Source organism: Equus quagga, chromosome 3 (assembly GCF_021613505.1).
Source record: "Equus quagga isolate Etosha38 chromosome 3, UCLA_HA_Equagga_1.0, whole genome shotgun sequence".
NCBI lineage: Eukaryota > Metazoa > Chordata > Mammalia > Perissodactyla > Equidae > Equus > Equus quagga.
This window is the reverse complement of record NC_060269.1, coordinates 35,733,968-35,756,670: the sequence shown is the minus strand read 5'-3', so window position 1 is coordinate 35,756,670 and position 22,703 is coordinate 35,733,968. Positions and strand designations below refer to the sequence as shown.

The 22,703-nt window shown below is 38.7% G+C and overlaps 1 protein-coding gene across 2 annotated transcripts in view; it reads right to left on the bottom strand.

The window, feature by feature from the left end:
* Positions 1–22,703, bottom strand: part of ARHGAP10 (Rho GTPase activating protein 10) — a 290,156-nt gene that overhangs the window by 82,391 nt on the left and 185,062 nt on the right. For both annotated transcript variants that reach the window (XM_046657071.1, XM_046657070.1), the window contains exons 16-18: positions 17,749–17,807; positions 7,976–8,081; positions 6,416–6,575 (exon numbers count right to left, since the gene is read on the bottom strand). In XM_046657071.1, coding sequence (XP_046513027.1) covers positions 6,416–6,575; positions 7,976–8,081; positions 17,749–17,807 — 325 coding nt within the window. The remainder of the gene's footprint in view (positions 1–6,415; positions 6,576–7,975; positions 8,082–17,748; positions 17,808–22,703) is intronic.

Genomic DNA, 22,703 nt, shown 5'->3' with positions numbered 1-22,703 from the left:
ATTATGAAGTTCTTCCTTATATTGAATCACAAACTCCCCTCCTGGCCAGTTCTGCTCACTTGTACTAAGTATGCTTTCTTAGACAACAAAGAATAAATCTACCCTCCCTTCTATACTGCAGCTCTTTCATTTTCTTGAGACAGGCCCAGTGTTTTGTCTATACTGGACACTAAAATTCTGCAGAATGAAAGACTTTTGTCTCCCTCCCAAATTTTCTCTTACCAAACTACAGTAGTCCCATGGGAAAATACTGCCTACCATCTCAGAGCTACACTCTAGCACAAAGCAGAGACTTTCCATGCCGTAGCCAAATGCAAAGAGCAGAACTGGGAAGACAATGTCATTATTATTTTCCAACTCTCCTTAAAGGAAGGAGAAAGAAAGACAAAGTTTTCTGTGCTTTTAAAGCTTCTTTTTAAACACTCCAGAAAATGCAAGGCCCCATTGAGAAAAATAAACATAACTGCAAAGTAAGTTTTCGTGGCTATGCCGAAGAGGCCGACGTTCGTGAAAACTGGAAAAAGAAGAAGAAAAAGACCCACCCTCTGAAAATTTGTGAGGCAACTATTCTTGCTGCGAGGTTTTGATTTCTACACTGAATAGTCACTGCTCAGGCAGACATAAACCCTTTAGAAACTTTGGAGTTTTATTGTTGTGGTTCTTGTTTCATACATTTATTTTTCTATCACACGAAAACTGGTGCTGCCTAGCAACCCAGTGTCAACAAAGTTAAATCAAGAAGGATTTTAGGCTGCATCTTTTTAAATGAGATTTCTTTTCCCCATTAAATGACAAGCATGCTCTAAGATGGGAAGATGCCTCACCCTTCAAGGAAAAGGGGTTTGCATACTACTCACTTGGGCCTCCTTTACATTAAGGGATGACAGAGATGAACCTGCAGAAGAGGGCTAGGATGTGCCTTATTTTTCAGCAAGAGGAATAGAGGAGTGGGCTGTCCCATATCAAAAACAGTTCACATGTAGCTGCTGCTGGACCACAAGGTGGGTCTAAACAGGCAATCCATTCCACCACGGAACCTGGGGGCAGGGACACATTCCTCTAGCTTTTGGCAAAGATGGGGATGCAGGTCAGAAAGCTGGTCCCAAGGTTAACAAGAGTAATGCATTGTACCCTTTGACATTCTTCTATGTGTGCGTGTAATTTAACATTCTGGTGATTGCGTTGGACATCTGATGCAAACATATATGCCCTTCTCACCTTCACTCTTTCTAGTTTCTTCTGAAACTGGGGGACACTGGCTATTCGAGGACTTTGCAACACATGTTACAGAGAGGGATAAATCAAAATGCACTAAAGAAGGCTCAGAACCGGGACATGACATCAGCCTTTTCCACACAGCATGATCATCACCAACAGCCTCCATTTTCACACCAGGAAAAACAAGGCAGACAGCCAGAGAACCCATTTCAAAGGTTAAAATGCCTATTCTGACAAATTTATAAGAACCGTCATCAAGGAAAAGCTTTATGTAAATAAAACGTGATTGTCTCCAGGCACCTTGTGGTCCACAGAAACTTTAAAATATAAAGGCCAATACTAGAAAAAAATGTCATGACTTGCTGACCATCAGAGAACCAATGACCATCAGTGCACATTGAAGACCGCACAAAGCTAAGAGCAGCCCAGAGCACCATGAATGGCACATCACATCAAAAATCCAATGACAATCCTTAACGAGGTAAACATAACCTGGATTATAATGATATTATTATATATTATGTAAAGTGATTTGGTTGAGAGTAACATTAAATATCTTACTTCACATGAATTGCCAATTTAAGTAATAACATAAAATAGGACAAATAGTAAAAAAAAATCACCCTGACAGTAATGTTTTCGTTGATGATTCTCAAAGGCTTTTCAGAATCTTCAAGGGCCCTCAGGGAATTGGGGATTTGGAGGGAGATGAGAGGGAGTCACAGTATAAATATAAATTTCTTTTATGACATTAAAAATGTATAAAATAGCAAAAGGGGCTCGATTTAAACAGACCCTATGACTCTGGAAAGGGTCTTCACATACCCGTTTAACTGAGTTCCTCTAAAGGAACTCCCCACCCCAGATATGAGCTAACAGGTAACTAGAACATGAGAGTGACTGGCAAGCTGTACACAATTCAGGTGCTAGGGGTCATACTCCGTTCTTCCCTCCCCCATCACATCTGTTCTGACTTTTCCTCCTGCATATTCTCTGTCATACAAGAAAAACACAAAGCAAATCCATACTTATTATCATTCATTCCCGCACACTCACTCCTTTAAGCCCTTACAAGTTCATTTCAGTTCTTGCTCTCAACAGACATTTTACTCCTGGAGAGAACACATGCCATCTGCTAGTCCTCAAACTCTCCCCCTCGCGACAGCACCTGGCCTCATTGACAACGCCCCTGGACCACCCCGACACTGACCTTGCCTGGGTTTCTTTTGGCTCCTCTTTTATCACTAATAGTAAAATCTCGGTGTTTCTCAGGATATTGTTCTTACCTACTCCAAGTGATGAAAAGCAAAGGCTTTAGGGTCAGGCAATCCTTAGCCAAACCCAAGGACTGCCACTTACTAGCTATGGGTCCATGAGCAAGCTGATGTTTCATGCTATAGTTTTCTCATACATGTAAAGGGATAATGCACACAGTAAGAATGTCATACATATATAGGGACACTATTACATATATATGCCATGGTGACTTTATGTATTTTTAATATATATCTATTTTAAACATATATTTTTAAGTATGTACATACACACACACACACAAACACTAGGGTTATATGAGATAAATACCCCATATAGTAGCTCGAAAGCATATAACACAATGGGCATCCAATATATACTTTCTCATGTCAATCTCATGCCTTTTCATCTTATATTAAACTTTTGACCACTAGATTCTCTCACAAGTTTGAGCCCCACATCTCCAATTGTCTGGACAACTAGACAATGACTAAAATTCAGCATGTTATAAACTGAACTTACCTTACTCCTGCCCCAAACACATTTTCTTCCTTCCTATTATTAATGACATCAATATTCTCCAGGAGTGATTCCTCATCAACATTGATACCCCTTCCTCTGAGATGCCCCACCAATCCAGTCCCTGGACTTTGTCTATTCCACCTCTCAAAATGATGCTCTCCATCCTGTAACTCCCCATTCTCACTAGCATGAGACATCAGGTGCTTAATCTAACGCCATGGACCTTCACCTGGTCTTTTATTCCTCTACTTTCTATTACAAACCCTGCTGCCAGATTAAGCTTCCTAAAGCAGTTTACTTGAAAACCATGAGAGGCCCTGGTACCTATAAAATTAAATGCAAAGGCCTACAGTGGCATTCTCAGTCTCCCTACACCTGGCCCGAATCCCTTTCCAATCTTGTCTACTGCCATCGCCCATGTTCCAACAGGAGCTGCATTCCCAGAACACACACCTACTCTCCGTGTTTCTCTGATTACGCGATCCCCCATACCTGAAATGTCCTCTTCAAACATCTCCACCTGTTCAAAAACTCCATTTTAAAACCTATTGAAACCACCTTTTCAGGAAACCTTCCAGGTTCCCCACAGTTGGACATTAACTCTTCTCTAAAGTCTTGGTAGCCTTCTCTGTATCTCTCTGAGAGAGCTTATTCACCATATCTTGCAGTTACTATTGGATATTTCTTCTTTCCCTATGGACTCACTGTCTCTACTTCCTCAAATCTCACAGCATGTCTGACTCAGAGCAGGCACTCATTACAAATGGACTGAATTCATCCATAACAACTATACTTTAAGAATAAAACTTATGCAAAACTCACAAATTCTAAGGCACAACCCCAATTTGAAAATCCTTGAGAATTTCACAGTACTCTTTTCCACCAGGGAAATGCAATTTTCTGGTTTGCAAGGGAAGAAAGACTTTCAATAATATTTTTGGCTCACGAACACTTCTTTTAAAACAACATCTTAATGTATTATGTGGAAACGAAGCCAAAACATATGGATTAAGTTTCCTATAAAGTACATATGGATTTTATGAAAACAGCAAAGAGGCTAGGAGAAAATGTGATCTCCAAAGCAGATTAACTAGGGGTCTTTTTCTAACGCCAAAATTAATCTAGAGCTTTCTTGCTTTAATTATACGTTGAAAGTTTCCTCTTCTGCTTTAGCGACTTTCCTAGTCAGAGTCAACATTTTTCACATTCCTAGGGAGGAAAAATAAATAACTCAGGAAAAGAAAACATCTTCCTTCTACTGCCATTTCCCCTCTCTGTTCTCCTTCAAAGACATTACCTGGGCCTCTTCAATTCCTCTCTAGTTTCCCCTCCTTTCTGCCCCCTTATATATTATTATAATTTTTTTCTTCTTCACAAGACTATTCCTTTTGACTTTTCCTATTCTCACTTTCTCTCTCTTTTTCTTTTCGTTCTCAAACATTTACTAAGAGGAACTATGTCCTTCCCTCATCACATTCAAATCAAACATAAGAACTTTAGGTGGTATATGTGGATCAATTGTCAAGGAAACCTGTGGCTCATATGGGTACACACGTCCATATGAAGTTTTTCTGCACAACCGCCCTTGTCAGCAGAAATATCTTTCCTCATAGCAAAGCCTGAACTCTGAAGTGAAGCCCAGCTGAACAGGAACAAAGAGCTGGGAGTGAGAGCAAAAGTGGACAAGGATGAAATGGAGAGAAAAGAAGAGATAATGGGGAAATTAAGTTCTCAGAAATATTAACTAATCTGAGCTATCAGCTCCCCTCCCCCGACCCCAAGCAACCCTCTGCTTCCAGACCTAAACCTAAGCACCAAGTGAAGAATCAGAAACTCAATATCCCACCTCTTCCCTTCTTGGTTGGAAACATCAGTGCTTCAGTTCACATTGGTCGCGTTTTCTAGCCTAGCCACAGACAGGGAGAGGGGGAAAACCGAAAGCCCTCTTAGCTCAGGAAAGCTCAATCTCTGAGAGCGGGCCCAGTTTCATCTGCCATAACAATTGTAATTCGCTCACCAATGCCACTTGGAAATTCCTGTAAGATTTGTTAACAAGGTGAAAGCAGCACTATTGACTTCCCAGCAGAAAAACAATGCACTTATCTTCCCAGCTTCAAACAAGACAGGAAAATAGGAAGCTGCAACATTAAATGGAGATCCTTTTGTCCAAGAGCAAGGCCCAGAGCCAGAATTTTCACAAATAAATTGGATAAAAGTTCTCTAATTGGGATTTAATCTAATGATAGTTGCACTACTAAACATTGTTTCAAAGCTTGTAGTCTAATTATCTCTTTTTCTAAAAATTAATTGTAGCCATCATTCCATGAAGTTGTCTGGATAGCTTAGTGCACACTAATGAGGTTTAATGACAGTTTGACAGGACCACAAAAGGAGGCAGAAATTCACCACGAGCTACCCAAAAAAAGCCACAGACACTTCTTACATCCATAAACAACTGCTTTTACTATACTGGTAAAGAAAACCTCTCACCAGGTTTCAAGCTTAACTTTTCAGTGGGAACCGATATTTGCACACGCTAGGATTGTTCTGGCGTCTGCAAATCTCAAAGTTCTTGAGTCAATTGTTATTTTGAAAAATCATGTATTCCCTTGAATACAGAGAATCAAGTAACAAGATATGTCACCTAAGAGATTATTCACTTTAAACCAGGGATTCTTTGTGTGCTTTTGGTGAGGAGATTGGCCCTGAGCTAACATCTGTTGCCAATCTTCCTCCGTTTTTTTTTCTCCCCAAAGCCCCAGCACATAGCTGTATATCCTAGTTGTAGGTCACTCTAGTTCCTCTATGTGGGACACCACCTCAGCATGGCTTGATGAGTGGTGCATAGCTTCATACCCAGGATCCAAACCGGCAAAGCCCTGGCCGCCAAAGAGGACCAGGTGAACTTAACCTCTAGGCCATGGGGCTGGCTCCCAAAACCAGGGATTCTTAACCCGGAGTCTCCAGATTCGGGGAGGCATGTGAGTCCCCTGAAATTGTTAGCACAACTGTGGGGAGAGGAGGAGCTATGTGTTTTTTTCTGGGGAGACTGTGACACAGATTGACAAAAATATTTTCCCTGTGTTACGGAAATAGAATCTGAGTGAGAAATCCAAGGATAGGAATGAAGGGAGCGAGAAAGCCAAACAGTCCACAATTACATTACTGACATTCGTTTGCATCTGGATTAAATATTCCTTCCTTAAACTGGTGAGATAAGAGACTATCAAGTAAGCTTCGGGTTTATGGAACTCCAACAGAAGACAGAAGCTCAGTGAGAACATCTCAGGACCAAGCTCCTCATCACAACAACAAAACCATTAAAGAGAGAGAGAAGGGGAATCTAAGAAGATAATTGTACAGCATGCGGTGACAAGTCCAAAAACAGGTATTCCCTTAAGGAAAAAAGAGAGAGTTTTACCTTTTCATGATTTTCAATTAAAATTTCCACGACAATATTCTGAAACTTCAAATCCATGATGGCAGCAACAGTTTCTTCCTGTGGCCTCATCAGCGTTGGTCCAAACACGACTCCTAAATTTGCCACGGTCATTAGGTTCTGCTTGGAGTGATTTGAAACACTAATATTGATGAGGGAGAAAGAAAGGTCTCGGGTTAAAAGAGGGGCAATCACTGTAGAATGTACAGTATTCTGCAACTCTGTATCTCCCTAAAGACAAGAAGGCAAGAGACTCAACTGTCCGCCATGTCTGCCTCTAAAATAACTGGATCAGACATACCCTACATGAGGAGGCCCCTGCTGACCCTCCTACTTCTCTCTCTTTGACACTCTGCTCTAGCCACAGTGTCTTCATAATTCCAGGTATATGCTAAGCTTGTGTCCCTCAGAGGCCTTCATTTACTGTTTCCCTCTACTTAGAACACCCTTTCTCTTCCCAGATCATTATACTCTTGCTTCCAGGGACTACTAGACTACACAGCACCTCTTTAATAATTACCTTCACAAGCACAGAGAGCTTTGTCAGAACACCTGCACTATTACCCTTCTGGCCCAGTACCATTGTGCAGTGAACAATCCAGACAACTGTTCTCCGCAGTCCAGCCACTTAACTCGGTTCTCAACGCAGAGGTCTCATCCGCAAAGAGACCTTCCTCAGTAACCCTCTTTATAGTCCCACACCCAATATATATTATCTAACCCCTCATTCTATGTTGTCTTTTTATGACTTATCACGGGAAGTTATTTTATATTTTTATTTGCAAACTGTTTATTGTCTTTTCCCTCTTAGAAAGAAGCGACTTCATGAAAATAGGGGCTTTGTCTATCTTATTCAACCATGCATCCACTAGCACCTTAAAAAGGCACTCACTAAATAGTTGTTGACCAAATGAATGAATGGCTGTAGGACCCTTGACAGTTTCTAATAGCCTCTGGCCTTCAGTTTCTTTTTATGGTAAAATAAAGGTTCTAAAACATAGCACTCCTCAGCTTCCTCTCACTTCTACAATTCTATCATTACAGTGATCTAGGAGTCATTTATATTTGAAGAACGGGTTAATTTCTCCACTGAATTTAGCTTTTCCTTAGTTTTTAAGGAGGCAGTAAAAAGAATAGAATAGATCTGATGAAATAACTACCTATTTCTAAAATAAACAAACTTAACGGACATGTCCAAACTTAGAGTTAGGTAGGTATGAAAACAAGCTAAATTTGCTAACAGACTTATAATCACATTTCCAGAATCTGTGTACAGGGAAATGTATAATATTCTCTTCTCTTCAAATCAAACCCCAAGTTGCTGGCAGTGATGTTAAGCAAATAATTATACGACTTCATGAAAGCATCATATTTCAACACTCTTGTCCAAAACACACACAATGAGTCAAACGTCCAGCCTGCCCTTCCAGGTGTGGTCCCTGGTATTGTGGACACAGCCCCAGTTCCAACCGTTACAAATCCAAGAAGACCACATAGCACTGAGGGCAAAAGGAAGAAAGCTAGGAAGAAAGAGAGGCTTACTTTGTTAAGTGTTTCACCAAAATATCCAACATTTCTTTATTTTTCTCCGGCAGTTTGTGTACCAAGAAATGGATAGCATTAACACGAGATTCTGGGCTGCCACTTTCTTTAAAAAAAGAAAAAAACAATTAGAAGGGTTTTGGAATCAAATATATTCCTAAAAATCAACAATTACAACAGCTCATCTGTTCAACTCTTCAAACCGAGAATTTAAACACATTTTGCCACCTTTCGAAGGAAAAGAAAATCCATCCTTCTCCCTATTCTTAATCTTCTGTGCCTCCCCTATGAGGTAATTTCAGGGTGGCTGCAATTAGGCTTTCCCTCGGTTGACATTTAAGAACAGAGAGCTGCTGTGGCTTCTCCTTCTAGCACGCTGCACTTCCAGTCTGCTCATCGCTACATGGAGCCTAGTCACTGGGTCACTGCCCCACAATGGAACGCAAATAAAACACCAGCACATAGATTATTCCCTGATATAGGCTGACTTTTAACCTTCAAAAAGATATTTGAAGTTCTAATCCTAAGTATCTCAAAATGTGACTGTTTTAGAAGGTACCCAGGATTTATTTTAATCTGCTATGGTAAGACACACAGACTTGGAAATGACTGTCATGAAGGAAGATGTTTATACCCACAGAGCCCCACAAACAGGAGGCACAGCAAGCCATGCAGGGTCGCACAGGGAAGCACTAGGGCCAGCTAGGAGGCAGAGGGAACAAGGGGAAAACGTGGGCAAGAGGCTTCACTGTGGTTTCCAGGTGAATGAACAGGTGAGGCAGGGTAAGCAGGCTTAGGACTGGCTGGTTTGAATTACTGCAGCATGCTCTGGGGGATAAGGGCTGCCCTGAGTTGCCTGGGACCTGGCCATGGGAGGACTAGGGCAAGAGAGTATTGGCCTGGAGTGAAAGAGCCCAAAAGAGGGGGTCAGGGGAGGGAAAGCGGGCTCTGAATTGGTTAGTTGGCATATGAAAAGTGCTCAGGTTTATCTCTAGGAATTAGCCTCAGGAGGGGTGGCCTTCCCAGGTTCAGTAAGGCCCCAGATGTCAAAACACCAGAATGAAAAGACATGCTGAACACAGTGCCCTTATTTGAGAATAAGCTCACTGCAGAAGGCATTAGTTAAGATGAGATCATACTGGAATAGGGTGGTCCTTTAATTCAATATGACTAGTACCCTTAACAGAAAACAAAGAAGAGGGAAGATGTGAAGACAGATACAGGGGAGAGTGACAGGTGACAAGGAAAGCAGAGATTGGAGTGATGTGTTTACAAGTCAAGAAATGCCAAGGATTGCCAAGAACCACCAGAAGCTGGAAGAGGCAAGGAAGGATCCTTGCTAAGAGCCTTCAAAGGGAGCACAGCCCCACCGACATCAACTTTATGTTGTCTTATGCCATTCAGGCTGTGGAACTTGGTTACAGCAGCCCTGGGGAACCAACACATTCGCTTTATCCATTAAGCTTTGGAATTAATTATCACCAGCCATGGGTCTTAATAACCATGTACCCAAATTCCCTTTATTGTGTTTTTCATAGAAAATTCTCAAACAAATCAATAAAATGCTTACTATTAAAGATTATACTGGAGGTTTCAGGGGTATCAAAGAAGGAACTGATGAGAATTAAGTGCTCAGTTTATTGTAGCAGAAAGGATGGTAGCAAACCACTTTCGAGGTGCACAGAGCTAGCAGGAGAAGCTCAGGAAGGTTCCACATGATGGGCAACATCTGAATTGGGTCTTGAAGCACCAGGAAGATTTCAAGGAAGGGACAAAACTGAGGGGGTGAGGGACACATTCCAGATTCAGCAAACAGTATGAGGAAAGACATAGCCTATTCAGAGACAGCACCTCAGGTTTACAGAAGTGTAGCCAGAGGCCAAACTCTGGTCTGTAAAAAGGCTGATTTGAAGAAATTTGTCTTTACTGTTGGCTTCTAAATTAGTCACTGAAAGTAAAGCAAGGAAGGGATGTGAATAGAGTTACATTAGGGAAAGATACACTTGACAATTTTTGGAGGATGGATCAGAATGAGGAAAAGTGCAACTTAGCAGGGAAATGCTATTTGGGCAAGAAGTAGTAATAAGGCAGGAAGGGAGCTGGGTGGTAGAACTACAAATAAGGAAACAGAGCAAAGCAGTACAGCCTCCAATCAGAGACTGGAATCACCGCTTCCCACTAACATCTAAGCGCCCTTGAGCAAGTTACCTAACCTCTCTGGGCCTCAGTACTGTTATCTTCATTTTACAGATGAGGAAACTATCTCAAAAGGCCATTATGAGATTGAGTGAGGTAGCATATATACAGCATCTAGCCCCAGTGGCTGGCACATATAGGCACTCCATCACTGTTAGCCAGCATTACTGCTGTTGTTTATATTACTCTTATGTGACAGCTACTATGGAAGAAGAATTGACAGGATTTAGCCACAGACTGGCTATGGGTGAGAAGGAAGAAGGCAAAGATGACCAATGTTTCATGTCTGGGTTATGAAATAGTATGGTCAGTTTCACTGACAGATGGGAGCACAGGAGGCAAAGCTGGTTTGAGGAGGAAGATGATGGTGGAAGTGATCTTCAAGGGCTTATATCTAGCAGGTAGTTGGGAACAGCAGGAGGCTTTAGAGATGAAGGTGGCAATGTTCTCTGAAGGGTGTCACCTCCAGCACATGGCTCAGGCTGCCCAACTATTTCAGGAAGCTAACAGAGGGCATTGTGGGGAAAAGAGCTCCAAAGGCATACAGGGGAGATGCCAACTGCCCGCTCAGCAAAGCAGAGAAGGAGGAAGAGGCTGGAGGACCAGGGAGGTTCAATGTCATCAGAAAGTCCAGTGTGAAGAAACCTGCAAAAAGCGGGTAGCCAGTACTATTGAGAGTTAAGGCGAGACTGAGGAATAGAAAGACTGGGAGAAGGGGCCTAGACACCTCTAAATTTACCTTTTTACTAAAACAGGGAGATTAAAGAGCGAGCTACCCAGGAGGACGAGGGGAATGGCATTTCAGACCACTCGTTCAAAAGTCAAGAAACTGAAGGAAGGTAAAGCAGATCAAGAAAGGGCAATTTGTGTTATCAAAATAATAGTTTTATTTTTTCCTTATTAAAATATTGAATATCTGCTCTGATAAAATTTTAGGAAACATAGATAAAATTGAGAATTTTAAAAAGTCACTAAAAATCTGAAATATACATAGTTGAGAAAAAACATACAATCAGACTATAAAGAACTCCTACAAATCAATCAGAAGAGAGAGAGAGAGAACCCAAAAAAAAGTAAAACAGGCTAAAGACTGGAACAAGAGCTTCATGAAAGAGGATATCCCTATGACCAATAGATGGACGAAAAAGTGCTAAGCCTTGTTAGTTATCAGGGAAAAAGAATTAAAACCACAATAAGAGACTACTATTCGCCTATCAGAATAGCTGTGAATGAACAGTAAGCTTTGGCAAGAATATGAAGCAACTGGAACTGTCACACACACTAACTGGGTGGGAATAATTAAACGGTACAACCACTTTGGAGAACTCTTTGGCAATATCTACTAAAGCTGAACAAACACATACTCCAAGACCCCAAAATTCTACTCATATAACCAAGAGAAATGGACATAAACGTTCCGTAAAAAACACGCACTAGAATGTTCTTGGTAATAGTCCGAAACTGAAACAACTCAAGTGTCTATCAACAGTAGAATAGACAGATTGTAGTACATTCATACATGGAAAACTGTACTGCAGTGAGAGTGAATGAACTACTGATTCTCTCCATATGGATGAATCTCCTAAGAGGAGCAAAAGAAGCCAGACGCAAAAGAGAATATTCTGTATTATTCCATTCATATAAAATTCAAATGCAGCAACCCTAACCTATGATGTGAGAAGTCAGGAAAGTGCTCACGTGTCACGGGGATGGATAGCGACCGTCTGGGTGTGATGAAGGGCTTCTGGGGTTCTGAGAATGTTCTATTTCTTGATCTGGAGGCGGATTACATGGCTATCTTCACTTTGTGAAAATTCATTAAGCTGTACATTTATTTGTGCATATTTCTGTTGTTTCAACAAAAATTTCACTTAAATTAAAATTACCCATAACAAATCCCACCTTAAGATAAGCTAGTAAATTTTAGGTTTAATCCTTTCTGAGTTTTCCTTCCTTTCTTTGTAATGAAATGTTCAAACAGCCTAGTTCATTTACTATATCATGGACATCCCTCCACATCATTAAATACAGCTCCATGTCATCAATTTTATGAACATTTAAGGTTGTGTCCAATGTTTGTAAAGTTAAGTTTGTTCCAGGTCACATTTCCAATAGCAGTGTTTGAGATTGAGGAATGAAATTTTTATAACACAAGACACAGTTGTTGCTAAAGAAGTAAAAGGCCACGAAATGAAAAGGCATATGATAAAGCAGAACACAAATAATGAGATCATACTACCAAATAAAAGACTCTTTGATACAGACTACATTTGTCATTGGAAAGAAAGGTACAACTATCTAAAGAGTTAGGTGATCAATTACAACCAAGGGTTTAATCTGGAGTTAAAACCAAGATAATGCCTTATTAAATCAATGCTGAAGAAAAAGGAAAGCAATGAAAATATAACAACATTTTCAATCCACAGCTTTGACTTTAAACATAAAATTAAAGCAGAGACTATGAGAAATAGTCAAAAATTACAAAAGAATAAAAGGCTAACTGCCTACGATAAGAATTTTGTACATTCAAAAATTGAAAGGCTTTGAAAACTCTGTACTAAAAAGCTACTTCTAACTCGTGTCCTTCTTGTCATTAATAATCATCTTTCTCCCAAGAAAACCTAATTTTAATACTTTTGGATTTATTACTTATTCAGAAACACAAGCTAGAGAAATAGTTCCTCATCCTCTAAGGACAATGTTCTTCATTTCTAAAAATATTAAAACCAGTTTTGAAAAACAGAGTCAAAGCCTTCCACTTCATTTCCTGAGGCCCTCTCCCACCAGTCCACTCCCACCTCATTTGAAATCACACAGATTTTTTGCATGTCCGCTCTTTCCCTCTTCTTCCAAAAAGAAGAATTTTGGACGTAAGGCTTTTAAAGTGAAACTACTTTTTTCTCCATTTTGTTTTATTCTGACATTAATCAGAGCTTTCCATTAATGGGCATTTCCATATGGCTACAACATAATAACTTTCAGGTACTCAAAAACATTTTTCTAAGACAAATTATCTTCAGTTGGTTATGCTATATGCATTTCATTATAATTTAATTGATATAAATTACAAAGAATGAAAGGCATAATTTTTTTAAATCTAGGATACTGAATTAATTATAACACCAAATTCCTGACATATGCCAGGAAATTTGGAGTTTACTGTAACAGCAAAAGCATTTTTAATTGTGAAACTATAAATCAGCATCCACAACACTTAATGTCTATCTGCTTACGATGCTGTGCCAACTAACAGAGACTAAAAAAGAGATGATCATACCTTACGGGAGCTCATCAAAGATACACAGGCAGATAAATGTTAAATTATTTCAATATTTAAATGCCATTAAGTCAATAACACTGTAATTTTAGGAAAGCATTAGCAGTAACCATCCAAGCACTTCTCAAGGGACAAAAGCTTCAGTCAACAGACATCAAGCCTTCCAGTTCTTCTGTGGGAGACCCTATCTACTGGGAAATGTAGACATCAAGCTAAAATAGCTCGATGTCATTAACCATTCAATCCTTTAATTTCCAGGTTTGAGTCCTTCCCCATCAAGACCACATAATTTTGTGTTGCTTCCTATGCAGGTTAACCAACAAGGAAAGACCCTTCTGCTTAGGCAAATGCCAGTGCCCTGGATCCTATAATAGTTATATTTGTTATCATAAATGACTAAAGAACTTGGTGCTTATGACCTTGCTTCCCAGGTAACTTAATCACAGGAAGAAAACATACTGAACATAGCAAGACAAGCGTCCTGGTTCGGGTGACAGAAATTTCTTATGTGATGCCCTATTAGGCACCCAGGCTTCAGTTGTCCTTCTCAAAGTAAGGCTGACATGAGTCCAACCCTGAAGCATGGGTCAATTCTTACCAATACATACGGACTCGGAGCCTGAAATGCTGAGAGATAAACCATAGACTACAACATTGTCAAAGGTAATAAACGCCACCCAGTAATGCATCCAGGTAGCTGCCTACCAGCCCTCCCCAGGTGGGCACAATCTTTTGCACTCCTGCACAGACCACGTAAACTGCGTTTTCATCTTACTAATTTCTATACTAAAAGCTCCTTATATTCTCTCACAAGATGGATGGTGGGAAATAATAAGAAATACATATATATTGGTTTCTGCTCCCAGTTCCTGACACAGAGCTCCTAAAACCCTTGTAAACAGGGGCACTCAGAGAATCTTTTGTTCTAATATTTAGTCTTTGACTTCAGTTCCTGACACAGAGCTCCTAAGACCTCTAGAAATTCCTGAGTGAGAGGAGCATCTGACACCAACCTCCTAAATCCCTTGCAATTTCCTGGGTGATAAGAATGCCTTTTGTTCTAATGAGGTGACTTTTAGTGGGCTCCTAGATGGGGGCCTGGTTACCAGAAAAACCAAGACATGAATAGAAGCTTAGAATTCTCAGATCCAAATCCCCATTTTCTGGAGAGGGGAGAGGGGCTGGAAAACGGAGTTAATAATCATGCCTACATGATGAAGCCTCCATAAATATCCCAATAATACAAGGTTCAGAGAACTTCCGGGTGGATGAACATGTTTACGTGCCAAAAGGCTGGCACACCCCAATTCCACAGGGACAAAAGATCCCATGCTCAGGACCCTTCCAGACGTCACCCTATGCTTCTCTTCATCTGGCTGTTCATCTGTATCCTTTATCATGTCCTTTATTATATAATAATCTGGTAAATGTTAAGTGTGTATTTCTCTGAGTTCTATGAGCCATTCCAGCAAAAGATGATATCCAAGGTGGGGACTGTGGGAATGCTGATTTATAGCCAGTCAGAAGTACAGGGGACAACCTGGGATTTGCAACTGGTATATGAAGTGGGTGGCAGTCTTGTGGGACTGAGTCCTTAATTTGTGGGATCTGATGCTGACTGTAAGTAGATAGAATCAGAACTGAACTGAATGGTAGGACACTCAGTTGGTGTCAAAGAATTGGATGGTATGGGGGAAAAAAATCGACATATTTGATGACCGTGTCAAAAGTGAAGTATTGTGCATGTCAGCAAAGGAGAAACCCAGGAGTGGTCTCCATAAATGGATGGTCTCTAGTTCCTTTTAGCAATTTTATCTTACTCTCTGAGCTGAGAGTGTTTAGTTAACGCTCTTGATATTCTCAAAGAAAAAAAATTTTTTTCATTTCCTAAAGCATTCAACCTTGAACACCAAGTCAGGAAACTGATATTTTTTTTTAGAATGAAGAACAAAAAAAATTTGCCTCTTGTGGTGACAAAGAAAAAAAGTTTATATTTATATATAAACTCCAGAAATTAACTCACAGGTTCTCCACAGACCCCTATAGGAAAGAAACTGATGAGAGAAAATGAAGGGACCCAGGAGAAACCTCCAGAGAACTCTCAAGCAGGAAGGATAGAAGAGACAATCCCAACACCACAGAACAGATGGAAACCACCGCACACGATGGAAAAGAATCAAAAATTAGTTTCCATGCTGGTGTGAGAGGCGGTACAAAGATTCAGATGCTTGATGCTTGATAATTTTAGCAGTCAGCTCAGCCACAGACACTTCAGCAAAACAAGGTAATCTCTGCTATTGTTAACGGAAAAAGATAGCTTATTCAAAAGGAGAGACTAATTCTGGTCACTTGATTTCTGCAACTATTTTACGCAATACTTGAAAGTAAATATGCAAAAGAGGAGAGGATCTGCTCCACACTCTTTCCTAAGAGAAGCACAGTGAGTACACAGAAGGGTACTCACAAGAGAGTCAAATAAAAAATTAAAGGCTACAATGGCAATGTTGGCCTATAAAATACACACATTTAATACAGGTACTTTTTCTCATTAAATAAGGTAACTAAAGGCCCCATTCCAACCACAAGTCCACTTAGATGCAAATACATGCCAATAATTATAGCAGCTACAGTATTTCTTTAGAATGGGCCTGTTATTCAAATCATTGGGAAGCAAAACACAAGGTACTAGTTTAGAAGATGATGATCCCTTCTGAATTTATAGAATCTTTCCCACCACATTGTTCAAGGATAGCCTCGACAGACTTTAAACTCATTTCCCACCACCATGGACTTCATTACCACTTGTTAAGTTCTTATCTCTTAGGGTGACTTCATCTGGTAAAATGCATTGATATTAGAATTTCAAACACAAGTGGCTTCAGTTACAAGTTACTAATTTGTGGTAATTTAAAACCTTATTCCATAATCACCTTATCTTCCTCCAATTCTCAAAGGATTCTAGATTAAAATTGGCACTCTTCTGCTTTTTCCAGTCTCCAAGGCGAACAACATGAAACAATTGTCCTCCAACTAGAGTTTAATTTCTCTTTCTCTGGTTTGCCAAAAATGCCACAGGGAAGAAATCAAAACAACTAAGCATTTGCTCGAGTTTTTGCCAAGAAAACTTTCCCCCACTTCCTTGATCACACAAATTCTCTTCTTTAAAAAAATCCTCTTCCACATGAAAACAAAAGTGAATGGAACCATATTTCTGCCTTTTCCAAAAGCCTATTTTTGATGTGTAGTCTAACTGGGCCTACACATTGCTTCTTTCGGCAACGTACTAGGAAGCTTTACACTGGCTGGAGCAAAGACCTCACAAGAAGATAACACTTAAAGCAATGTTCGGGCAGCAGTAACACAGGACCCAAAGGGATTGCTCTAAGTTTTACAACAGATTAAACTATGGAATACATCCAAGGGAAAAAAATAAAAGAAAATGAAAATACAATTACAGCTACTGTCAGTGCACCTGTGAAAACCAATACTGCAGGTTTTAGCCAGGGGAACTGAGGTTTGGAGTTTTAAATAAAGACGACTATAACCTGGCAAGTTACTTAACATGTCTCAACCGTCATTCCCTTAACTATTAAATATCTAACACCATTTCAGAAGACTGTGATGATTAAACAACATGTGTTGAATATTAAAACTGAGGTGTATGATAACAGAAAATAAGAAAGCTTCAAATGAATGTGACTCACAAAAAAATTTAATCACAAATTAAAATTGTGCCAACTATAGGCCTTTTTCATTTAACATTTTATCACATATAATTCACTCTCTTTCAAATATCGTGTGGGCTTTTGGCATTATCTCACAATATTCCTTCTGCCTGTAATTTCCATCTAAATATCCTTCCATGTGAAGCTATTTCCAACCTGCTAATCTCTCCAAATCTGTTAATCTCCCAACCTTCTGCAAGTTAAATATTTCTTGTTGCACAGCATTTTGCTCAAGCCATTATATATTTCATGCTATAGAGAGAGGTGTTTATGCCCCAATATTTGCCAGAGAATTGGCTCCTGGAGGCAGAAATCCTTTCGTAGCTCTACATATCCAGTATCCACAAGTGCCCAGCACACAGTAGGCAGTAAATAAATATTTGTGAAAGAATGAATGAATATAGTAACGATCCCTTTTCACCTTCTAAAAGGAGAAAGAAACCAAACATCTTCTAAAGTGATTTCTATTTTTAGCACAGATTACGACATTAAGTTAAATTTTTCGTGTGGAAATTTTAGTTTATACACACTATCAACCACAAAACTGTTTCTATGCATCTCTATATAGTACTTACTGGCTGGAACAATGAAATCTCCATGTAACTCATAGGTCATAAGAGGCTCCGGAAGACTCCTGTATGAAAAGGACAGCTCAGAATTACCAGATGAATCCGCACAGGGCATCTCTCTTTCCTTTCATTTTTTATAAAAGGATATTAAATATGTTGTGCTTTTCTTAGTTAACGTGTAAAACTTCCCTAGGAAATACTATTACATATCAAAAAGATTCATAATTCAAGTCAATTACTTTATTAAGTGCTATCTGCACCAGGCACTATCAAAGTTGAAGCAGCCGCAAATCCCTATCAGATCTAAGCACAAAGAATTTCACATTAAATCTTGGAAAAGTAACTTTACAAACATCAGATTTTATATATAAAATTTCCTTCCACACATTATCTTATTTAAAGTCAAACATTCTATGCAACCAAATATAAGCATAAAATTTTGCAAATCACCTCTAGGATATTAACTGAAGATGCCACAAAAAATATATGGAAAAGATTAAACAAACTTAAAGAAATCAAATCCTCTCTTCTGACAACTCTATTATAAAAGTGCAATATCCATTTTTAGTTACAACTATGAAACAATAAAAGAGAGATACGAAATAAAATTGATGACAACTTAAAAAATATCCACATCATTTTAGTCTTCTACAAAACAGATTATCTAAATGGTAGTATATTTTTTCCTGTGGTCAACAGAATGCTACAGTTCAGTCAACCTTTACACGTATCTTAAATTTTAAAAGAGCAAATCTCTGAACTCTATACATAAACACTTAAAGAACGCTGAGACAAGTATCAATCTGTACAGCCTTTCTGGAGGACAATCTGGCAAGATATTGAAAACCTTTACATGGTTTAAAACATGTAACCCAGAAACTTTTCCTCGAATATTTGAAAAAAAAAATCAAAGATACACATATAAAAAAATTTAAAACATATGCAAAAGCCAAGAAAAATGGCAGGGATAAAGGAGGTCATTTCATATTGATATAGAGGTTAATTCATCACGAAGACATAACAATCCTAAACGTTAATGGATCTAATAACAGGAGCTTCAAAATATATGAAGCAAAAATTGATGGAACTATGGGGCCGGCCCGGTGGTGCAGCAGTTACGTGCACATGTTCCACTTCGGCGGCCCGGGGTTCACTGCTTCTGATCCCAGGTGTGGACATGGCACCGCTCAGCACGCCATGCTGTGGTAGGCGTCCCACGTATCAAGTAGAGGAAGATGGGTATGGATGTTAGCTCAGGGCCAGTCTCCCTCAGCGAAAAGAGGAGGACTGGCAGCAGTTAGCTCAGGGCTAATCTTCCTCAAAAAAAAAAAAAAAAAAATTGATGGAACTACATAGAGAAACAGACAAATCCACAACTATGGTCAGAGATTTACATAACTCTCAGGCTCAATAAGTGATAGAACAAGTATACAGAAAATCAGCTGGGACACAGAAGATCTGAACACAGCTATCAACCAAATTGACCTAACTGGTGTGTCCTTCACCTAAATGACACTCCATCTAAAAGCAACAGAAAACACATTCTTTCCCAGTGCACATGGAACATTAATCAAGATAAACCATGTTCTGGACCACGAAACAAATCTCAATAAATTTAAAAGGGTTCAATTTATACAGGTTATTTCTCTGATTACAATAAAAATTAAATTAGAAATCAGTAACGGGGAGACATCTGGAAAACCCCAAAGAAAGGGAAATTAGAAAGTATTTTGAAATGAATGAAAATAAAAATACAACATACCAGAATTTAAGGGATGTTAATAAAGCATATTTGGGGGGTAAATTTATACCACTAAACACCTATACCAGAAAAGAAGAAAGGTCTTAAAACAATGACTCCACTTTCCACCTTCAAGAGCCAGGAAAAAAAAGTAAATTAAACCCAAAAGAAGTGGAAGAGCAGGAAAAAATAAAGATCAGAGCAGAAATCAATGAAATAGAGAAAATAAATGAATCCAAAATGAGTTCTTTGAGATAATCAATAAAATTGGTAAATCTAGCCAGAATAATCTAGCTAGGAAATAAAAGAGAGAAAACACAAATTACTAATGTCAGGAATGATACAGGTGACTGCAGAATCACTGCGGGCTCTAAAGGTATTAAAAAGAGAATTAGAGAATGTTATGAACAATTTTATGCCCAAATTGAACAGTTCAGATGAAATGGACAAACATCTTGCAGACACAAACTACCAAAGCTCACTCCAGAAGAAATAGGTAACCTGAGTAGTCCTACGTCTATTAGAGAAACTGAATTTGTAGTTCAAGCTCTTGCCAGTAAGAAAACTCGAGGCCAAGATGGCTTCACTGGTGAATTCCACCAAACAATTAAAGAATAAATACCAATTCTCTACAAATTTTCCCAGAAAATATAAGAGGGAATAATTTTTAACTTATTCTTTGATGTCAGCATTACCCTAGTACCAAAATTAAAGACATTACAAGAAAATTACAGACCAATATTACTCATGAATATAGATGCAAATATTCTAAATAAAATGTTGGCCACTCAAATTCAACAAGATAAAAATGAGGATAATACATCATGACCAACTTGGGTTTATCAAAGAAATGCAACACTGCCTTAATATTCAAGAAAAATCAATGCAATTCACCATACTAGCAAACTAAAAAACAAAAACAAAACTGTATGATCATCTGAATAGACAATTCAGGGAAGAAAGGAAGTTCCTCCCACAAAAGGTATTGAAATAACTGGACATCCACATTCAAAAGTGAACTTGGATCCATATCTTACACAAAAAATCAACTCAAAATAGATAATAACCTAAAACTATAAAACTTCTCAAAGAAAATGCAAAAGAAAACCTTTGTCACTTTGGATTAGGCCAAGATTTCTTGGTACATTAACAAAAATACCGTCCGTAAAAAGAGAATTGATAAATTGGACTTAAAATTTAAAAATGCTTTGTGAAAGACACTATAAAGAGAATGAAAAGACAAGTCACAGGCTGAAGAAAACATTTGCAAGGCACATATCTGAGAAAGGACTTGTATCCTAAATATACAAAAAATAACACAACAATAAGGGGACAAATAACCTAATTTTTTTAATTGCGTGAAAGACACGGACACTTCACCCAAGAAGATATATGGATGGCAAATAAACACATTAAAAAAAGTTTAACATTATTAGTCATTATGGAAGTGCAAATTAAAAGCACAAGGAGATATCACCATACACCTGTTAGAATGGCTAAAATTAAGAAGACAGACCATATCAAGAGTCGACAAGGATGTAGAGGAGATGGAACTTTTGTACATTCTTGGTGGGAATGTAAAGTACAAACACTTTGGAAAAAACAGTTTGTCAGTTTCCCAAAAAATTGAATATACACCTACCATACAACCCAGACATTACACTCCTAGGATTTATCCAAGGGAAATGAAAACCTAGGTTCACTCAGAGATTTGTACACAAGCATTATTTGTAATAGCCAAAAGCTACAAATAATCCAAATATCGATCAACAAGTGAATGGATAAACAATAAATTTGTGGTGTACTCATATAATGGAACACTAGTAAGCACCAAGAAGGAATGAACTATTGGTACTTGCCACTACATAGCGAACCTCTAATTATGCTGAGTGAAAGAATCTAGATTTTAAAAGAGAGAGAGAGAGAGTACATACTGCATTATTCCATTTACATGAAATTATAGGAAATGTGAATTAACGTATAGTGATAGAAAGCTGACCAGCGGTTTGCCTATGGTTAGGGAAACAAAAAGGGAAGGGTGGGAGAGAGGGATTTCAAAGAGGCATGAGGAAACTTTAGGGGGTGATGGATAGGTTCACTATCTTGACTGTGGTGATGGCTTCACAGATGTATGCATATGTCAAACTTATCCAAATGTACACTCTAAATAGGTATTCTACTATATGCCAATTACACTTCAACAAAACTGCTTGAAAAACAAAAAGTTGCAAAAATATGTTTATAGGTTATGTTCCCTACATACAGAGTTTTTTACTGAATAAATTTGACACGTAACGTCATGTAAGTTTAAGATGTACAGTACATTACTTTGACATATTTATATATTGTAACATGATTGCCAATGTAACGATATTCATCACATTACATAATTACAGTACAATATTATTGTCTGTATTCAATATACTGTGCATTAGATCTCTATGGCTTATTTACTACGCATTACAAGTTTGTCACCTTAAACAGCATCAATCTTACGCCCTCCATCCTCTGGTAGCCACAATTTTACCTCACATACAATTTATGATGCCACAGGACGCACACACAAAATGACAACTGTAGGCAACGAAACCAAAACTTAAAGCCCTAGTGAAGAATAATCCGTTCTCTCATTTCTCCTCTCCCTCTCCTTCATCCCCTACACGCTAATTTAAAGAAGAAAAATAAAATTAATTACATCACAGCCTAAATACAGAGAAAGAAGGGGCAATCAGAAGTAGAGTTTTGGGTTTGTTTCAAAATACGGACAAGCAGGAAGTAGCAAAGAAGAAAAACGGTTATCTGGCAGAAAATGAAAGTTAAAGGGTGCTGAAAAGAAAAGTAGGAAAATTGAGAACACTTAGAAAAACCATAGAGAGCACTGTTTTTCCAATAAAAATAAATTTGTATCTAAATCTCTTCTACGAGCTACTTATATCATTGCCATATGCCTAGCTAGGCAAGGCAGCATAAAAAATAAGTATTAAATACTGTTAATGGTAGGGAAGCAGTAATAACAATGACAAGTTGCCCAAACAAAATTTATTACACTGAGTCATCATCTCTCTCAACTTCCCATCCAATATGTTTTGAGCTACCTCTCTTTGCCACCTGTTGGGCTCTGCCTGGGGATATAAAGCATAATATTTACCTAAGCTGGCATTTTCCTCCCCAAAAGTTGCATTCCAATTTCCAGGCTTTAAAAGTTTCTTGCAGGTAAAAA